General features: G+C 38.3%; 1 protein-coding gene across 1 annotated transcript in view; it reads right to left on the bottom strand.

The window, feature by feature from the left end:
• Window positions 1–16534, bottom strand: part of EDNRA (endothelin receptor type A) — a gene marked incomplete at its 5' end in the record, with an annotated part of 33078 nt that overhangs the window by 9656 nt on the left and 6888 nt on the right. Inside the window, 2 exons of the mRNA XM_082315572.1 lie at window positions 874–1072; window positions 8407–8534. Coding sequence (XP_082171698.1) covers window positions 874–1072; window positions 8407–8534 — 327 coding nt within the window. The remainder of the gene's footprint in view (window positions 1–873; window positions 1073–8406; window positions 8535–16534) is intronic.

Below are 16534 nucleotides of genomic sequence, written 5' to 3'. Positions count from 1 at the left end.
AGACAAAACAGAATATTACTCTTTTTTTATCACTGGGTGAACGGTGGCTGACCCTTCTTTGGGTTCACAAAGAAAAAATTAAGAAAGATACCACTTTCCCTTTTCCTCAGTGTAAGGCCAGGCGGAAAAATCACTATCCCCCTATGCAGTAAAGATCTATTAGTTCTGTAGTGACTACTCACCTGACTTGCTTTGAGCAAGCTAATGTGGGTATTGGCAACTGTTATGCTGCAGTAGCACGGAGGATGAGGGCTCTGAAATGTGCCAAAGCAGCCTGGTGTGTCTCAGGCACTTCTCTTGCTCGAGTTGCTATATCTAGATGACAGCTAACAGTGCCCACGCTACCTAGGTTGGAGATGTGAGTCTGTCAGATTTGTAGTCATGATTTCTTGTAAATGAAGGGATTGTTCTCTGTTTGACTTTGTAAGTGCATATAGAATAGGAAAAGTTATGTTAGAGCATGGCCCCACCCTTTTCTTTGTCTGCCAAAAAAGCTGACTACTGCATGCAAAATGCTGACTAATCTTGGTAAAACATGGTTTTTGACAGTTACAAACTCCAAGGTGTTATACCTAGAAACACAATACCTTCCAAGGCTCTGGCTACCCTGATACATCTCTTGATTGTACTTTAAGCAGGCCCAAATTGCAAATCCTCAGCAGTGAAGAAATGAAAATGTTGTAAAGTCCCATTTAGTATTTCTGGCTGAAAGTAGAGATGGGTCACTGTAAATGAAGGATCCTCTTTGCACCAATATACATTAGAATACATTTTGCACTTTAATGGATGAATAAAGTGTATTATAATCCAGCATCTTAATTGTCTAACCTATATACTGTGGATTCCAAAAAGAGAAGAAAGGATGTTACTTACCAACATAAAATTATTTGTAGGATTGAGCATGCAGGTAACATAGCCTTCATCTTTGTATTTGAAAGGTACCACAGCAAAACCAATCGCTTCTGGAATAGCCAGTATGAAGGACAGAAGCCAAATGGAGAAAATTTCAATAGCAGTGATCATAGGGATTCCAATTCCCTGAACACGGCTCCAGGAGGCAACTGCTCTATACCTGAAAGAGACAGGCATTAGTTCCCAACCTTCAGTTTCTTCCTTAAATTCAAAGATCTTGGTTCAATTTCATATACTAAGTAAAACCCTAAAGCTGACATCTTAGACTTGTATTGCTTTTTTCTGCCTGTTCAGGGTCTCTGCCAGCTATCAAGCCACCTAGGACACAGCAGAGCACATCAAGGGGTGAATAGCAGCGAGCTGGCTGCAATTGTTCTGCTTAGGCACAGGATTGTGTGGAATTCTGCTATGTGGACTACACTAATGATTTCTAATTAAAGTAGGGAAGGTTTGTGAGGACAGACTATATCTTTCACTAGATCAGCTGACGTAACAAGGAAAAAAGCTTCCAGGCACACGAGCCATTCTAATAGATACAAAACAGATCTCCTTCAGCTACCTCAGCTATAATAGGAGTGCTATCTGAAGTGAAGTTGTCAGCTTCCATGCAATGAAATACTGTGAAAATACTCTTGACTAAATGAAAATGCATTTGTTCTATTTACACTACTCAATGTTAAAAATACTGGTTTTATGCAGCATATTCTCTATTTGCCTTAGACTACAACTGAGTGCTAGTTAGGACTGTCTGACAGCTCTCAGCCTCTGCATCGGCTAAGGAGTTTGTACATGCCAAACCCAACATATTTTCCCACTACTTTATCCCTTAGATAGCAAGTTTCTCTGTAAAAAGTGGAATTACTGAAACCTGCTTTCCTATGTGTATGCATCTCATAACTGTAATCTTGGTAAAAGGTGAGAACTCTTAAAGAAGTTTCAAATACAGCCCATGCATTTCTCTCTTTTCCTCTTCCTCTCTTTACCTTCTCTGTCCCTCCAATGCTGGAGGATTCTTGTTACCGGGCTGCAGCTTTCCCCCAGTCAGGGAACTGAGAGGGTCTTTCTCCTCTACTTGTCTGCCAGTTTTGAAGAAACTTGTAGAAATTTATTAGACCTCAACCTCTTTGTCAACTCTGGTCAAAAGGTTCAAAAATTATTTGGAGAAGACTGATAGGCATACAAGATAGGGTACAAACCAGTCCATAAATAACATTTTCAGTAGCAGACTTAACTGTTGTCTAACAATAACTGCAGTAAACGAGTTAATTAGCATTCGCAACAATTTAGGAAAGACAGTGCTATCTAAAAATTATGGAAACAACAAATATTATTTTTGATCTTGTAATAATCTGAAATGCATGCTGGAACGCTTTCTGTCATTAGTGTTGTAACAGTTTCTAAATTGCTTATTTTACTTCCTCAAAATAATAACACCTTCCCATTTGGCATTACAGTGCTACATAGATATATCATGGCATCCACTGATGAAACAGTCTTTTTTAGTTGAGGAAAAAAAATTCAAGCAACATTGTTCTGCTGCTTTAAAAAATGTCAGAATAAGAAGTCACTGAAGCAGATTATACATTGTCTGAAGCAGATTATAAATTGTAAGGAGCTGTGTCATTCTACTGTCCTGACTGTGCAAGTACTCTTTTCTTCCTCAGACATGCCCTCATTTTCTGCCCCCTTGAGTCCTGGCAGATACATTTGGATATGTGCAGCTGCCACCTCTATTCACCTTTCCAAGGCATGAGCCAAGGTTAAAGTTCTCAGAGAAAACCAAATGGGGCGGTGATTTTAGCTGATGACAGCAGCTCACTGGAGTACAAACAGGCATATCAGCAGGCACAAGGAAGGGGAAAGGTATGGGGAAAGGAGACGCCCTCAACAGAGCAGGAGGATAGAGTTTGTAAGTATGTAGGCTCTGAGTTGCAGGGATGGGTGAGCTTTGGCAAGGGAAGGAAAGAACAGGAATTTAGATCAGAAAGCTTTAGGCTAGAGGATTAGCTTGTGGAAGGATTAGGGTGCGATGGTAGAGAGGTGATTGGAAGGAATACACAATTTTGGCATGGAGTTGAAGGCTGGGAGATAACAAGGATTTAAGGAAAAGAGTAGTTGAGAACTCTGGGTTAGGATGCTTTGAGTATACTGGGAAGTACTGGATTTTGAATTTCTGAGATGGAAGGAATGAAGAGCTTCCAATAGGAAAAACATTAGTTAAGGGATATAGGACCTAGGCTATAGAGGTCAGTAAAATTTAGAGTTATTAAAAGGCATCCTCACCCCTCCTCTAACCAAGACACTAATTTGGGATTCACAGACACAGCATTTCTTCTGATTTCCGGTATCACACCCCCTTTTTCGTTTTTTACATTTGGAAGTGTGCTTATTAACAGGATGGAAGGCTTGTGAATTAAATCCCCTGTAGCCTCGATATTAAAGGAGGGAAGATGCATGAATGCAAGATCAGGCCGTAAGTCCCTCGCAAAAAATATCAGAAAGTGTTATTACAGAACACCACTGGAAGGTGTCAGAGCTTTGTATGCCATCATTCTTGCAGTAAGAAGACTAGAAACTTTTGCTTTGATATCTATAGCAATATCATACACAGCATGGTCACAGGTGTACTATGGACAGGTTCTCAGTACATCATTTTAACAGAAATGTATGTATAAAGATTTTGAACATACTAAAGCAAACTACATTTTGGACTTGCAGATTGAAAATAAAAACATCTTCTAAAGGCATCCTTATCTTCCAAGAATACCAGAAAGGAGGGAGGCAGTGGTTCACTCATGGGGAGAGGGTCTATGAGATTGGAATTCTGAGAGCATCAAAACAAATAAACTACACTGAGATAATTGAGAAAGTAACATTCAGCATCATATCTTCTCACACATATTTATTCATATTAAAATTTAAATCTAATTTTAAATAATTTGTGATCCTCTCATATTTCATTTTACCAAATATCAAATTTTGGCTTTAATGACTAAATGGAATATTCATTGAAGCATAACCTTTCACACAAATACTCCAATATTTGTGAACTTTGGAAATTTAACAATCAATTTGAAACTTACTTTCTACTGACTGGCAATTTTACAATTGGTCTATTCAGCTGCACAAGGTACATGATACTATCTCATCCTTGACTGAATGATGTTCTTGGCAAACAGGGGCCTGTAGACTGTACATATTTTTCAAGTAAGAAATGTAGTTTGTGTTGTGTCATCTGTGTAACTATGTAAGTGACAACAAATGGATTGAAAATTGTGAATCCAGTTCTTTGCTTTCGTGCATTTTTGTACCTGTTCTCTTTGAGTTACATCTGTTTTGCACATGAGAAGATCAGATACTGCACAACAGTAAGGATTTGGGTCCTGTATGTATTTTATTAGCAATTTTTTTTCAGTTCACAATTCAAATAACTATCAGAGAAGGAATTATTGGCTGAATAATTTTATGAATGGTTTCAGCTAAAGCAAAAGAAGCTCAGTAATTAGATCAGAATTTGCTGAATGCATATTAGCCTGCAATTACTTGGTCTCTTTACTCACTGCGTGATTTGAAAAATAGTGGTAGTATAATTTTTCAGGTGGGTGTTCTGTGAGTTATGTAATATATAGGATCTTTGTCTAGCCACAAACCTCCCATAATTAGGAGTGGGAAAATACTGCAGGGTTTATTTCCCTCATACTTAGAAAATACAGGATTAAACTACTAGGCCAGGGAACTGACATAAAATACATGCATCGTGCATTATATTTAATTCCCCAATCTAAAATCTGTGTGCGCGTGTTTTGTCTTACTTTTCTTTTTTCTGTTTGTTTCCCTTTTGTCTCCAACCTTGTCTAAAATATTCAGTTCTTTTCCAGGTCATTTCCTTTTCTCTGTTTAATGTTGTGACTCCTCTTCTCTCTCCCCTTTTCACTTTCTACTGCTCATGCATGTGCTGCCAACTTTAGTATATTGTGCCCTTCAGTTGCTTTATCTCTTCTGTTTTCTTCTCCTCCCTCTTCTCCCATTCTTAGCTATTTAGTCCAGCTTGCTTTTCATGGATGCTGTAGTCCCTCCTGCTCCTTATATTTAGAGATGCACAGTATTTAAGGACAAAGGATCATTACGTCATGGAGTATACATACATACAATTAAATATTTTGTGCTCCTATCTAGTTATAACTTGCTTAAAGCATTTCTTTCAGAAGGACATCCTGTCTTGATCTGAGAACATTAAGAGCAGGACACCTTCACCTTTCCCTGGTGGTTTCTTCTTGTAGTTAATCACCCTCATTGTTAAAAATGTGTACCTTATTTTCATTTGGAATTTGGCTGAAACCTTGTTCTATAGGTTCTTATTATATCTTTCTTTGCTAAGCTGAAGACCCCATGGATATCTGATACATCATCTGTATTTCAGTACTTGGATACTATATTCAAGTGGCTTCTTAAGTGTCGTTTTTGATAAGCAACAAATTGAGATCTGTAAGGCCACTGAATCATTTCTGAAGCTTTTCTACACCCTGTCTGTGATTTCTTCATTCTTTGCTAAAGAACAATTCTAGAAATCTTGTTAGCCTTCCAGTATTGGTCTCATTAATGCAGCGTGGTTGTGGTTTTCACTGTGGCCCAGATTAGTTTTTGGAACAATTTGGATGAACTTTACCATAGTCGTATTTAATCAGAATTAAAAAAGAAAATGTATTGTGGGCCTAATGAAGTGAAATCAAGGAGTATATGAAAATTAACAAATGGGCTATAGCTTGTCTGTGGACTATCAGTCCCCTATGCCTGCTGTCTTACAGAGTAGATGCTTTTGTTTCCCTGTTCCTTTTGACTGCATTAGAAAATCAGTTGTTCAAACAGCCCACTAGTATAACATATTTCTGTTCTGGAAGTATCACCAGCCCTATATAAGGGGGAAAAGCAATACAGAAAAGATAAGAGACATGATGAAGGACATAAGAAGCAGTCACTGTCAAGATTAGTGTCAGAACAGTTCCAAAATGACACTACTGTTGCTGACATCAATCTATTCCTTTTTGTTGTGAGAGATCACAGCTGTTACTCATTTTAAAGATAGCCAGCAGTGTGTTGATTGCAAAGCTCTTAATACAATAAAGCTCATAGAGCTTTGTTTTAGTGGTAAAATCTTGACTTATATCTAATACACTTACTGGAAGTTGGGCCAGATGAAAGTACCTCCGCTGAGATTACTATTCTATGCAATTTGGTATGCAGAGGAGGCAAAAAGAGGGTGTATACATATTAGATCCATATCTTCACTCTTCTTAAAACCACTTCTTCATCAAAATCATTATGCCCGAAACATAAGCAAGAGTAAAAGCTCAGGAAGGGAAATATCCTTCCTCTTAGTCACAGTCAGGCACTGTTTAGAAAAAGAGTCAGACTATCGTCACCATCAAGACCTAGAGTTTAAAAATGCCTGAGAAGCATCGGAAACAAATGTGAGCTTCCTCTGAAGGGTGAATGGCTGGTTTGGTGTTTTCTGTCAGCCTCTTAAAACCCTCTCCAAGTATGAGTGGACATTGTTCCCCTCGGGCATGCACAGTTAAACCTTAATACACTGCCAGTGCAAGTCACTTTGTGCGAGGGGCAATAGTAATGAGTGGAGTTTCACAACAGGATGTAGTTAGCACAGAGAACAGCCCTTGTAGGAAAAAAAACCCCAACTTTTTCTAAATTAAGGCTGTAGTCTGCAAGAGGGACAGAGAGTCAAAAATTATCAAAGCTATGGAGCTCTGAATTCAATATACCAATTGACTCTGTCTTTTTCTACCTCATAGAATGCAATTCCATATATAGACACCCAAAATAACTATAAATGAGAGAGTTTTCAGGAGCTTTTTTAAGAAAAAATTAACTCGCCTGTAGACCAGAAACAGTCCAGCTGTGACAGCACACAACTCCATATTTACTCATTTTCCATACTAAAAAGCAAACACTAGCTGATGTGGAATTTTGTATGAATGTGACTACGCCACTTCCAGTGCCCAACATGACTTGTTGAAGGTGCTCTCAGATCCTGATTTTGTGGTAATTTAACCTAGATTCACTTCATGTTAACCAATATCAGAATCTGGCTGTGTACATCTGTTTTCTAACACACATTCTCTGCAACCATTTACTAGAGTAGCACCAGATGATAAAGAATATGTCCTTGGCAAAGCATGTAAACTGGGGGAGGAAATTAAATAGTCTGAGTCTGATCTCATAGAAGACTTTATACTCAAATGGAAACAGCATTTAGTTGTTGTGAGGATTAACAAATCAGTGCTTGTAAATGTATATATATACACATATATAAAGAGGTAGCTTCAGCTGAGTTACTTCCAATTTATGAAAATGTATGTAACATAGGACTAAATCTAGTGAAACTGCGTTGCTCAGAACTTATCTAACAAACTCTCTGTTTCTTATGTGCTTGATCTATGATTTATTCCTTAGAGCAGTCCATGGGATCGTATTTTATGCTGGGCAGATATAGTTTGAGAAACAGAATTCTTTTTATAGTTCTCAGACTCAAAAATGGAAATAGAATCACTTGCCTGCATTACAGTTTTTTGTTTCTTGCTTCAGCTAATGAGTTTCTAATGCAATAAGGAACTGTATTTCAGGTATAGATACTACTAAGTTACTCATCTGTTGCAAACCTTGTACATCAACTTTTTATGTAAAACCAAACCAAGATTAATTTTAAAGTTTCTTCTACCTTTGCATCACTGTACTAATACACATAATATATTTTTTAATCATATTTTTTGTATCAGAATTACTGATATTTTGGACTAGAACATGATCAAGTAAACTCAAGACCAATAAAAATAGCTTTTACAGAAGTGAAGTCTTCATCTGCTATTGCCTTATATGTATGAAGAACAAAAGCATAAAAGAATCATGTTCAAAAGCATCTTAGCTGTTGTTCTATCAAAAAGTTTGTGTATCTTCCTGAGCAGTTTTAGCAGACGCATTAATTTTCAAACTATCAACGTCAGACTACCAAAGAAAGTTTCCAATGTGTTTGTCAATAAAGCTCAATTAGTTATAAAAGTTATCAGAATAAACACTGTAATTATGGTCCATAGGCAGTGACTTGAAAGAGTTATTTTTAAGACTAAAGATTATGATTCTGTTCGAATACAAAACGAACATGAGGTCATATGAAAGAAAGAAGTCTGAATACTGAGTCAAATCTCAAAAAATTTTTGTCTGGTAAAGGAAACTGAAATAATGCTTTACTAGAGCTTTTAAATACCTTTAAAAAAACTGTAAAGTTAATTAGTCCAATGGCTTCCTATTATACTCTGGGCCACAGATGTGGTGCTTTGTTATAGCCAGGATATCAAAAAACAGAATGTAAGTTACATCTATACTGTAGTCTGCCTGCTAAGAAGACCATACTGAGCGCTCCCAGTTTTAGGAAAAGTGTAAGGGCAAGAACAGTGTCTGTCAAAAGAGTAAAACATACTGTACCTGTCCACACTGAGGGCACAGAGATTAAGGACTGTGATTCCCACCGATGCCTTCTGTATAAAGGGAAGGAATTTGCAGAGAAACTGTCCAAATTCAGAATCTCCAAAAGGCCACTTCTGAGCAAGGAGCTAAAGAGAAGATATAAAATAATCAGAATATTTAAACAGTAACTTAGCAAGTATGTAACAATTGTAATTATTTCTCGTCTTAGACACAGCCATTGTAATCTTGAATTCTCCATGCCTCAAGCATATCCTTAGTACTGAGTGAATCTGGGAAGTAACTGCTACTATAGAAGCACAGAGGGTGAAAGTTTAAACTTAGGTGTTGACCTTGTACTGCTGTAATAGTAACTTGCATTGTTAAAAGAGTTTTTATTATTGTGCTTCAGCCACCAGTATTGAATAATGAAAATCTAACTCAACCCTGTCATAAATGGTTGCAATTACCATGTCCCAGAACCAAGCAGTCAAAGCATAACTCACAGTTCATAATGAAATACCTCAGAGCCAAACTCTCATGCTGCACGCAAGTAGATTCTTGTCATTGTAAATGTACCACTATGTAACTCATGACAGTATTCACTGCCAGATTCTTAACTGCGTGGAGAAAATATTGTACATACATCATTTGTTCCATATAATGTTTTAAAGGACTACCATCATACTGTCCTGGTTTCAGCTGGGACAGAGTTAATTTTCTTCCTAGTAGCTGATATAGTGCTGTATTTTGGATTTAGGATGAGAATGATGTTGATTGATAACACACTGATGGTTTAGTTATTGCTAAGCAGTGCTTACACCGGTCAAGGACTTTTCAGCTTCCCCTGCTCTGCCCCGTGCACAAGAAGCTGGGAGGGGGCACAGTCAGGACAGCTGACCCCGACTGGCCCAAGGGCTCTGCCATCCCGTACGGCGTCATGCCCAGTATATAAACTGGGGGAGTTGGCCGTGGGGGGAGGGATCACTGCTTTGGGATGGGCTCGGCATGGGTCGGCAGGTGGTGAGCAATTGCGTCGTGCATCACTTGCTTTGTATATTACTGTTACTACTACTACTACTACTACTACTACTAGTACTACTACTTCTTTATTTTATTTCAATTATTAACCTGTTCTTATCTCAACCCATGAGTTTTCTCACTTTTACTCTTCTGATTCTCTCCCCGATCCCACCGGGGGAAAGTGAGCGAGCGGCTGTGTGGGGCTTAGTTGCTGGCTAGGGTTAAATCACGACACATACATACATGTGGGCTGTACTACAAGGCAACAGAAAAGCATCCATTTGGAAAGATGTGAATGAGTGGCTGGAGTTTAGTATTTCCAAGGAGGCATTTACATAACAAATATTAATACAACGATTCATGTGAACAGTTGTGAATAATTAGCATGTAAACAGTAATCTTTCTAGCTATAATTGTTAAAGCTTTGAACAAGTATACATACAAAATACAGGATACAAAATTATTGACGGCAGTCAAATCTACAACTGACTGCAGAGTCACAGAAGATCTCCTTTTACTAGGTGCCTGGCAGTAAAATGGCAGGTAACATTCAATGTAAGTAAATGTAATGAGTGAAAAATTATTAAGTCCATACAAAGTACTGAGGTCTAACTTAGCTGATTCCACTCAAGAAAGGGATCTTACTGTCACCATGAACAGTTCTTTTGAAAAACGAAGTCACTATGCCTTCTCACCAGTAGGGGAAGAGTCACTCTTGCACTACTGTTTTTTTAATCTTCTTCCCTAAGTCTCTATTACTGAGCCTTTGTCAGGGGTAGAATACTGAATAAGAGGTAAGATGAGTTCTTTGTGTGATATAGCCCAGCAGTTCTTATGATGTTATCAACTTCTATCGAAGTAGTTGTGTAATAGAAAGCATTAGATTTTAAATGAAAATATCAAGTGCTTGAGTCAGATATGTAACTTTGTCAACATCCTAGTGGATGTTGTATACTCTGTATAAACAGGGGGAGATTTTTAAAGGCAGTAATAATAATTGTCTTACTGGATAATTAAATAATTTTTACTACTGTGCAGTCATTGGATTTATATTAAGTCTTACTGAACAAAGGCTAGAACACAGACTATTTTGATGGTACCATCTAAATTTGGAGATGTTTTTGTTTGCTTCAGAGGAAGACAGCAAATGATACACTATGGAATAACAATTATAAGCCAAACCCAAGCTTCTGAAAGCTTCTAAAACCTAATTTTGCTGAATTTTTGAAGGTGGTCAGATCCAGACCTGAGACTGTTTTATGGAACTAAAATAGATTTAAACTTCGCTACAGTTTTATTTTCAAGTGCATGAGATGGAGATGAACTGATGGCACAACAAGCATTTCCAATAAATACAGTATGTGTGATGTGCCACAGTCTATCTGTCCTGGGCGAGAGCGCAAAGTGGAAAAGAGAGAACAAGAAACCATACTTTCATCTGCACAAATGTGCAAGGACTGACACCATTGCATTCTGCATGCAAAAATTAGTTGTGTTCTTTCAATGATAAACACAACCTATGAATTATATATTTTTAACATTTTTACAGTTAAAACTCAACAGAGATTATACTGTTTGGAATATGATTAAATCAATAGAAATTTAAATTGTTGTTTTCAGAGTTTACTTTCTTGCAGACCTGTTCTGCCAGGCCATCTTCATACTTGGGCAGACCTCTTTGCTTACAGTCAGTTCACATTTTGAGAGTTATCTTTGCAACCACAAGGACTAGAAAATTTCTTCAGTAGAAGCTTAGGCTCTGGACCATGCTCATCTAGTAACAGTGGGTGAATTCTGTCTGCAGAATTAGAAAAACAAATTTTGGTTGTAGCTCAAGACTGTAGTATTCAAAGTAAACGTTTTATTTCTATTTAAATTACTGTTCAATTGATACATACTAATAATCACTACCTTTAACAATATAAATGTTAACTATGGGGAGTTAAAATTCACATCTGTCTTTATCTCAGTTAATGTAGAGGTTACCTTTCTGTTTTTTCACAGCATGAGTTTTTCAGAGCACGTTGCTGTAGAGTACAGGATGTTTATCACTGAATTCCAGATTTGTGGAATTCATCTTCTCTTTATAGTCAGTCCTGATCTGGCTTTTTCACATCCCCTCTTTTTTATAGCCATTCATCACAATGCTAAATTACTTGTGCTTTTTTTCCCCCCAGGTAATACCTCAAAAATGCTGGAAGCAGCTATGTACTACACGCTGCCTGTGTCTCTCTAGGACCATATTCATGTTGTCATTTGATTACTTGTATTTCAAGACAGATTTTAGCAATTCATAGCTTTCAGCCAGCAGGGTGTTAATACTATGAAGCAAACTTCTGTGTTATCTGTTAGGCATTATATTTTTTACTGGATTATTTTTTCTCTTCAACTGAATATTAAAATGAGATTTCTCAACATAAGCTATAGGATCAATTCAAGTTTGTCTACTCCCGATTTCTTGAGAGTGTTAGAATATCATATAAATGTGGTTTGATTTGCTCTTGTTCTGTTACCATATGTTGCTGTGTGTTTTCTGGCCTATTGAGAACTCTTGCCTTCTTCAAGGAGAGCTGGGTATCTTATTTACCAACCAGACCACAGCAGAGAAAATGCGAGCACCGTTGCAAGGGTATTCCAGTTTGGGATGATCATATTTGATGAAAGCAAATCCCCTTTGTGCCAGCAGGCTAGGCAATGGATCACTAGCGTTGGTGATTTAACTATTGTCACTACCTTCAGTTACAAAGGTAATGAGATTATACCTGCAAACTGTTGATTAGTTCGTCTGGTTTTATCTGTATTTATTGACTGAATAAAATACATTGAAAGCTCCAGCAGAATTATTTTCTAGATAGATTCGCTATATTATAACAGATATATGCAGGGCATATTTTTGCCTTTTGCCTAGAACTCTTGCATGAGGCTTTTGTTTATGTCGGAGCTGCAGAAAAAATGTTGGAAAAAGAAGGCGTAATCTGAATCCATGGTAATTCTCCAAGCGATTGTAGTCACGGGGAATTTCAGCTCTAGACTCTTGTCTGGGTTTGGGTAAAATCAGAATAGTTTTCAGGCACCACTGGGTGAAGGCTAAATTATAAATGGCACTGCCAGGGAAAAGACGCCCTAGCAGACTTTTGTCTATCCCCTGTGCCAGCCAGAGCCCCAAAACTGATTTAGCATTATAGATCACGCTTTAAAAGGCAACTGAAAGATAGGCACCTATTCATTTATGTGCACTGACTGTGGCCATAGCGTATACCTGGCAATAGAAATGAACAAGCACTTTGTAGTGACTGTGAAACTCTGTTACTACAAGGCAAATATTAGCTTCAAAAAGAGAAGTGTTGTACTTGAAAAAGGTTCAGTAACTCATTAGTCCTCACAGGGAAGCTTTATCGTGGTTCCAGCACATACACATCTTCCCCACACCCCAGGAAGCTCTCCTTTTTTAAGATTAAAAGTATTTTATTCCTTTTGTTTTTTACACTTTTCCACTAATTGAAGTAACATCAGTACCAAATCATTAGACATTCTTTTCAAGTTGATTTTAATAAAAATCACTGGGATCAGAATTAAGTTATTTGATTTTTAAGATTAACTTTGCAATCATTTCTGTGGGTATACTCCATTATCATTCCGCATCAGCTATGCATTTGTTACTTCCCCTTGGATCAGGTGCCAGTTTTTTCTTCTGTAGATATTTTTAGTCAGCAAATCTGATCCTGTCTTTGGTTTTACTAGTTTTATATCAAAACAAGTCCATTGCCCCCTGTTCTGCCCTAGCAGGGTAGAGACACTTCAGAGGGAAATAACATATTTATTTTGTATAAAAAAAATGGGGCCAGGAATTTAATTGAATTAGTCCTGATTTACTTAGGTACAGTGTAAGAACTGGGACTACTGGCTCTGCTCTTCCAGTGCTTTTGCATGTTTTAATATCCAAACAAAATGAGTATAGAATTTTAGCAGATTATATTTTCTCTCAAGATGCAAGGATAGGAGGAATCAGGCTGATTATCCCAACTTGTATCCCAGTTTTCCATGAGTTGGTCAAATGGATTGTGCTTTTGCAAACCCACTCACAAATCTCCGAGGTTTCAAAATAAGACATGCGGCAAAGGAAATGCACTTTTGCCCTTGTGCAGTTTACAACTTAGGAGCATTTCATACAGTTCAACTGTGGTGCAATTCTTGAGCGAGAAAAGGGTGTAGTCAACAGCATATTTTTACACTGAAATCAGAAACCAAGATTTCAAGGTTCTACTGTCAGTCTTAAAAAACCTCAGCAAAGTGACCAGAGTCACAGCTTCCTTGAGCATCCCCCCTTCTCCGCTGCTTTATATGGCCTCTCTGCCCTGACGCTGCAGCTTGAAACAAACAAGACAGCAGTGCTGAGAACATTCCTTTGCAATGATTTTTAAATGTCACTCAGTTGATTTTATTCTACTGCTGTTGCTATTTTCTAACCCCCATTAGTATGCTAGCTGATGTACAAAACATAGATAAAGTGCCACTGTGCATCCCAAGCAATTTATATATAGTCTAAAAGAGAGAATGTTATAATTCAGCCACATGAGTATTCACCAGTACATGCTCATGTGCATCCACGGTGTTTATCTAATACTAGGCTGATATTGTGTGTTTACAGGCAGATGATGACCCTGGAGCTCAGCCCAAAATAGATGTCCTGGGTTAGGTGCTGGATATGAACCAGCTCTGAGCTGCTCTATAGAAACTGCTTTGGTTCAACAACTACGTGTCAGGAGGTGTTCTCTCTCTGCCACATGGCATTGAGGATGAAAGCAAAGGTTTCATACCTGCCCTTTCCTGCTCTGATCTCATCCTAGTGCTCTGGAGCCTTCCTCTTCCTATATCCGCTTGGGACCATTGTTGTGCTGACACACAAGATCTGTTTCCCAAAAACTGAACTGTATTTCATACAGATAGTGCTTGCCCCTCATGCCACCCCCACGGAGGATACTCTCCTGAGTTTCATGGCATTAAGTGTTCGGTGATACTGATGGAGCAACTCCGGCACAACCCTGGCAGTCAGACTTTCTGCTCTGTCTTCAGCAGCACAAATAGAAATAGCTTCTTTATTCCATGTCTTCTGTTACGCTTGTGCAGTAATGGAGAAAGGGACCAAACCAACAGATTTCTGTTTGTATAGATAATGTCTAGTTGTATAAGTGACCAGCATCTCCTAACTGTGGAGTAAGAGTTACAAAACCAGTGTATTCCGGAGTAATTTCCTTTCCTTGCAACATAGCCCAGAATGAAAGACAAGAGAAATTCCTCTGGTTTTGTCAGATCAGCACATTTAGAGGTTTTTTTCTTTGTTTTTTAAGTCTGGTTTCCTCTAGGAGACATTGAGCTGTCTTACTAAATCTCTGTCTTAAATTGTGTTCTGCAATTATGTATGCCCTTGTCTGCTTCAAGGCATGGGCCAAATATGGTACCTGGTGTTTTGGTTGGAATCCAGGTGAAATCTGACTGAGCACAGAAGTGTCCAAGATCTATGCTACTGAGCTGACTGCATTAAGTGACAAAAGACGATGATTCCGACTGAAGTGCTCCTCCTGTCTCTGATCTGTAAGAGTGGTTAGTTGGGAAGAAGGGTGGACTGAGTCTCCTGCTTGTGGTATTTTGATTGTGGTATTTTGATTCAGTGACTCAACTGGGACCCTTCTGTCCCCATGAAACTTCATAGGACAAGAATTCACTGCATGTTCTCAAGCCTTTCTCTTCCTGCAACCCACATATCCAAGAGAGAATTGCATTGCAGGACAATCCTCATCCGCTTCTTGCTTGGGACCCACAGACTGTTGCTCATCCCACATAGGTAACTCAGCTGTGCTCCCCCACTTTGCTGGAAAGAGGGAGAGCTTTAAGGGTGAAGGAGAGAGAACACAGTCTGTCTCTAGGTATTCCTTCCCTTCCCACTGCTGGAGTGAAAAGCCTCAACTTTGGGAAGGACAGTGAGTAGAGGAAAAGTAGAGGAAAACAAAGAACAAGGCTAACCTTTATAATGCAGGGCACAAGACCAATATTGAGTATATCATGCTGACATGATAGTTTGGGCTTCTGCTAACTTTGGTATCACTTGGTTTTTTCCTTATACTTAGATTCACGATACTGCCATGGTAGAGAAGGCACACTGCATCTCTTCAACTGTGCTTTACAGGAAATACATTCCTAATTTTGCTACAACCAAGAACCATCTTTTTTCCACTTCGGGTGGATAAAAGACTGACTGTGTTTTTTTCTGGAAGGAAGAAGGGTTATGTGGGGATGCGTGAGAACCATCAAAGACATTTTTTCCTCCTAATTGCCCTACCACAGCTTTTTCTGCTATTTTGCTCATCTTTGCCCAGCTGAGTAAAGGTGGAGGTAGCAGAGTGCCTCATGCCATTTCATGAATGCGTACAGTCTTTTTCTCCTGCTTAGGCAACTATGGAAGGGAATATATAGTTTTTACACAAGAGAAAATAGGTTATACTTCAAGAGATCCTGAAAGGTAAGAAACCAAATGCCCTGTTTTTGAAGCAGAACGTTCTGTCTGAACTAACTGGTAAAAAAATAAATCCTAAGTTTTATGTTCTTGTTAAAATGTTAAAAATGCAAACATTTCTTACAAAAATCTACTTAGCGGTAAAGCATTCCTAACAACTCTAGACATCTCCCCTGTGGTATTTTTGCTGTTTACAAAGTAGGATTAGTTTCTTTTTTGTTGTTCCGTGGTATTGGCTAACTTCCCATCCTTTTAGGTAGACTCTTTCTCAAGCTGTGCTGCTCTTCAGGGAAATGAGCTGCAAGGTGTGCTTGTGTGCATGGTGATTTGCTGAAAAGAATTTTTTCAATCCCAGGGCAAAATATTGCTTTTGTTATTCTTCCAGCTGTGTTGTCTTTTGTGTGTTGCTAAAGAGAGTGACAGGTTTGCTAAGAAATTACTGCAGAACTGGTAAACCCTGGATATGCACAGTGAAAACAATTCCTTGTTATCTGTAGATTTCAGTTGATTGAAAAATAAAGAGAGCGAACATACTAAAATATTCTGTTAAAGCTGGAGTCTCTAGGTACTGTACAGTATTACAAATCCACAGAACAGCAAGGCAGGCATGAGATG

This window comes from Platalea leucorodia, assembly GCF_965183815.1.
Source record: "Platalea leucorodia genome assembly, chromosome: 6".
NCBI lineage: Eukaryota > Metazoa > Chordata > Aves > Pelecaniformes > Threskiornithidae > Platalea > Platalea leucorodia.
This window is presented reverse-complemented; position numbering and strand designations above follow the sequence as displayed.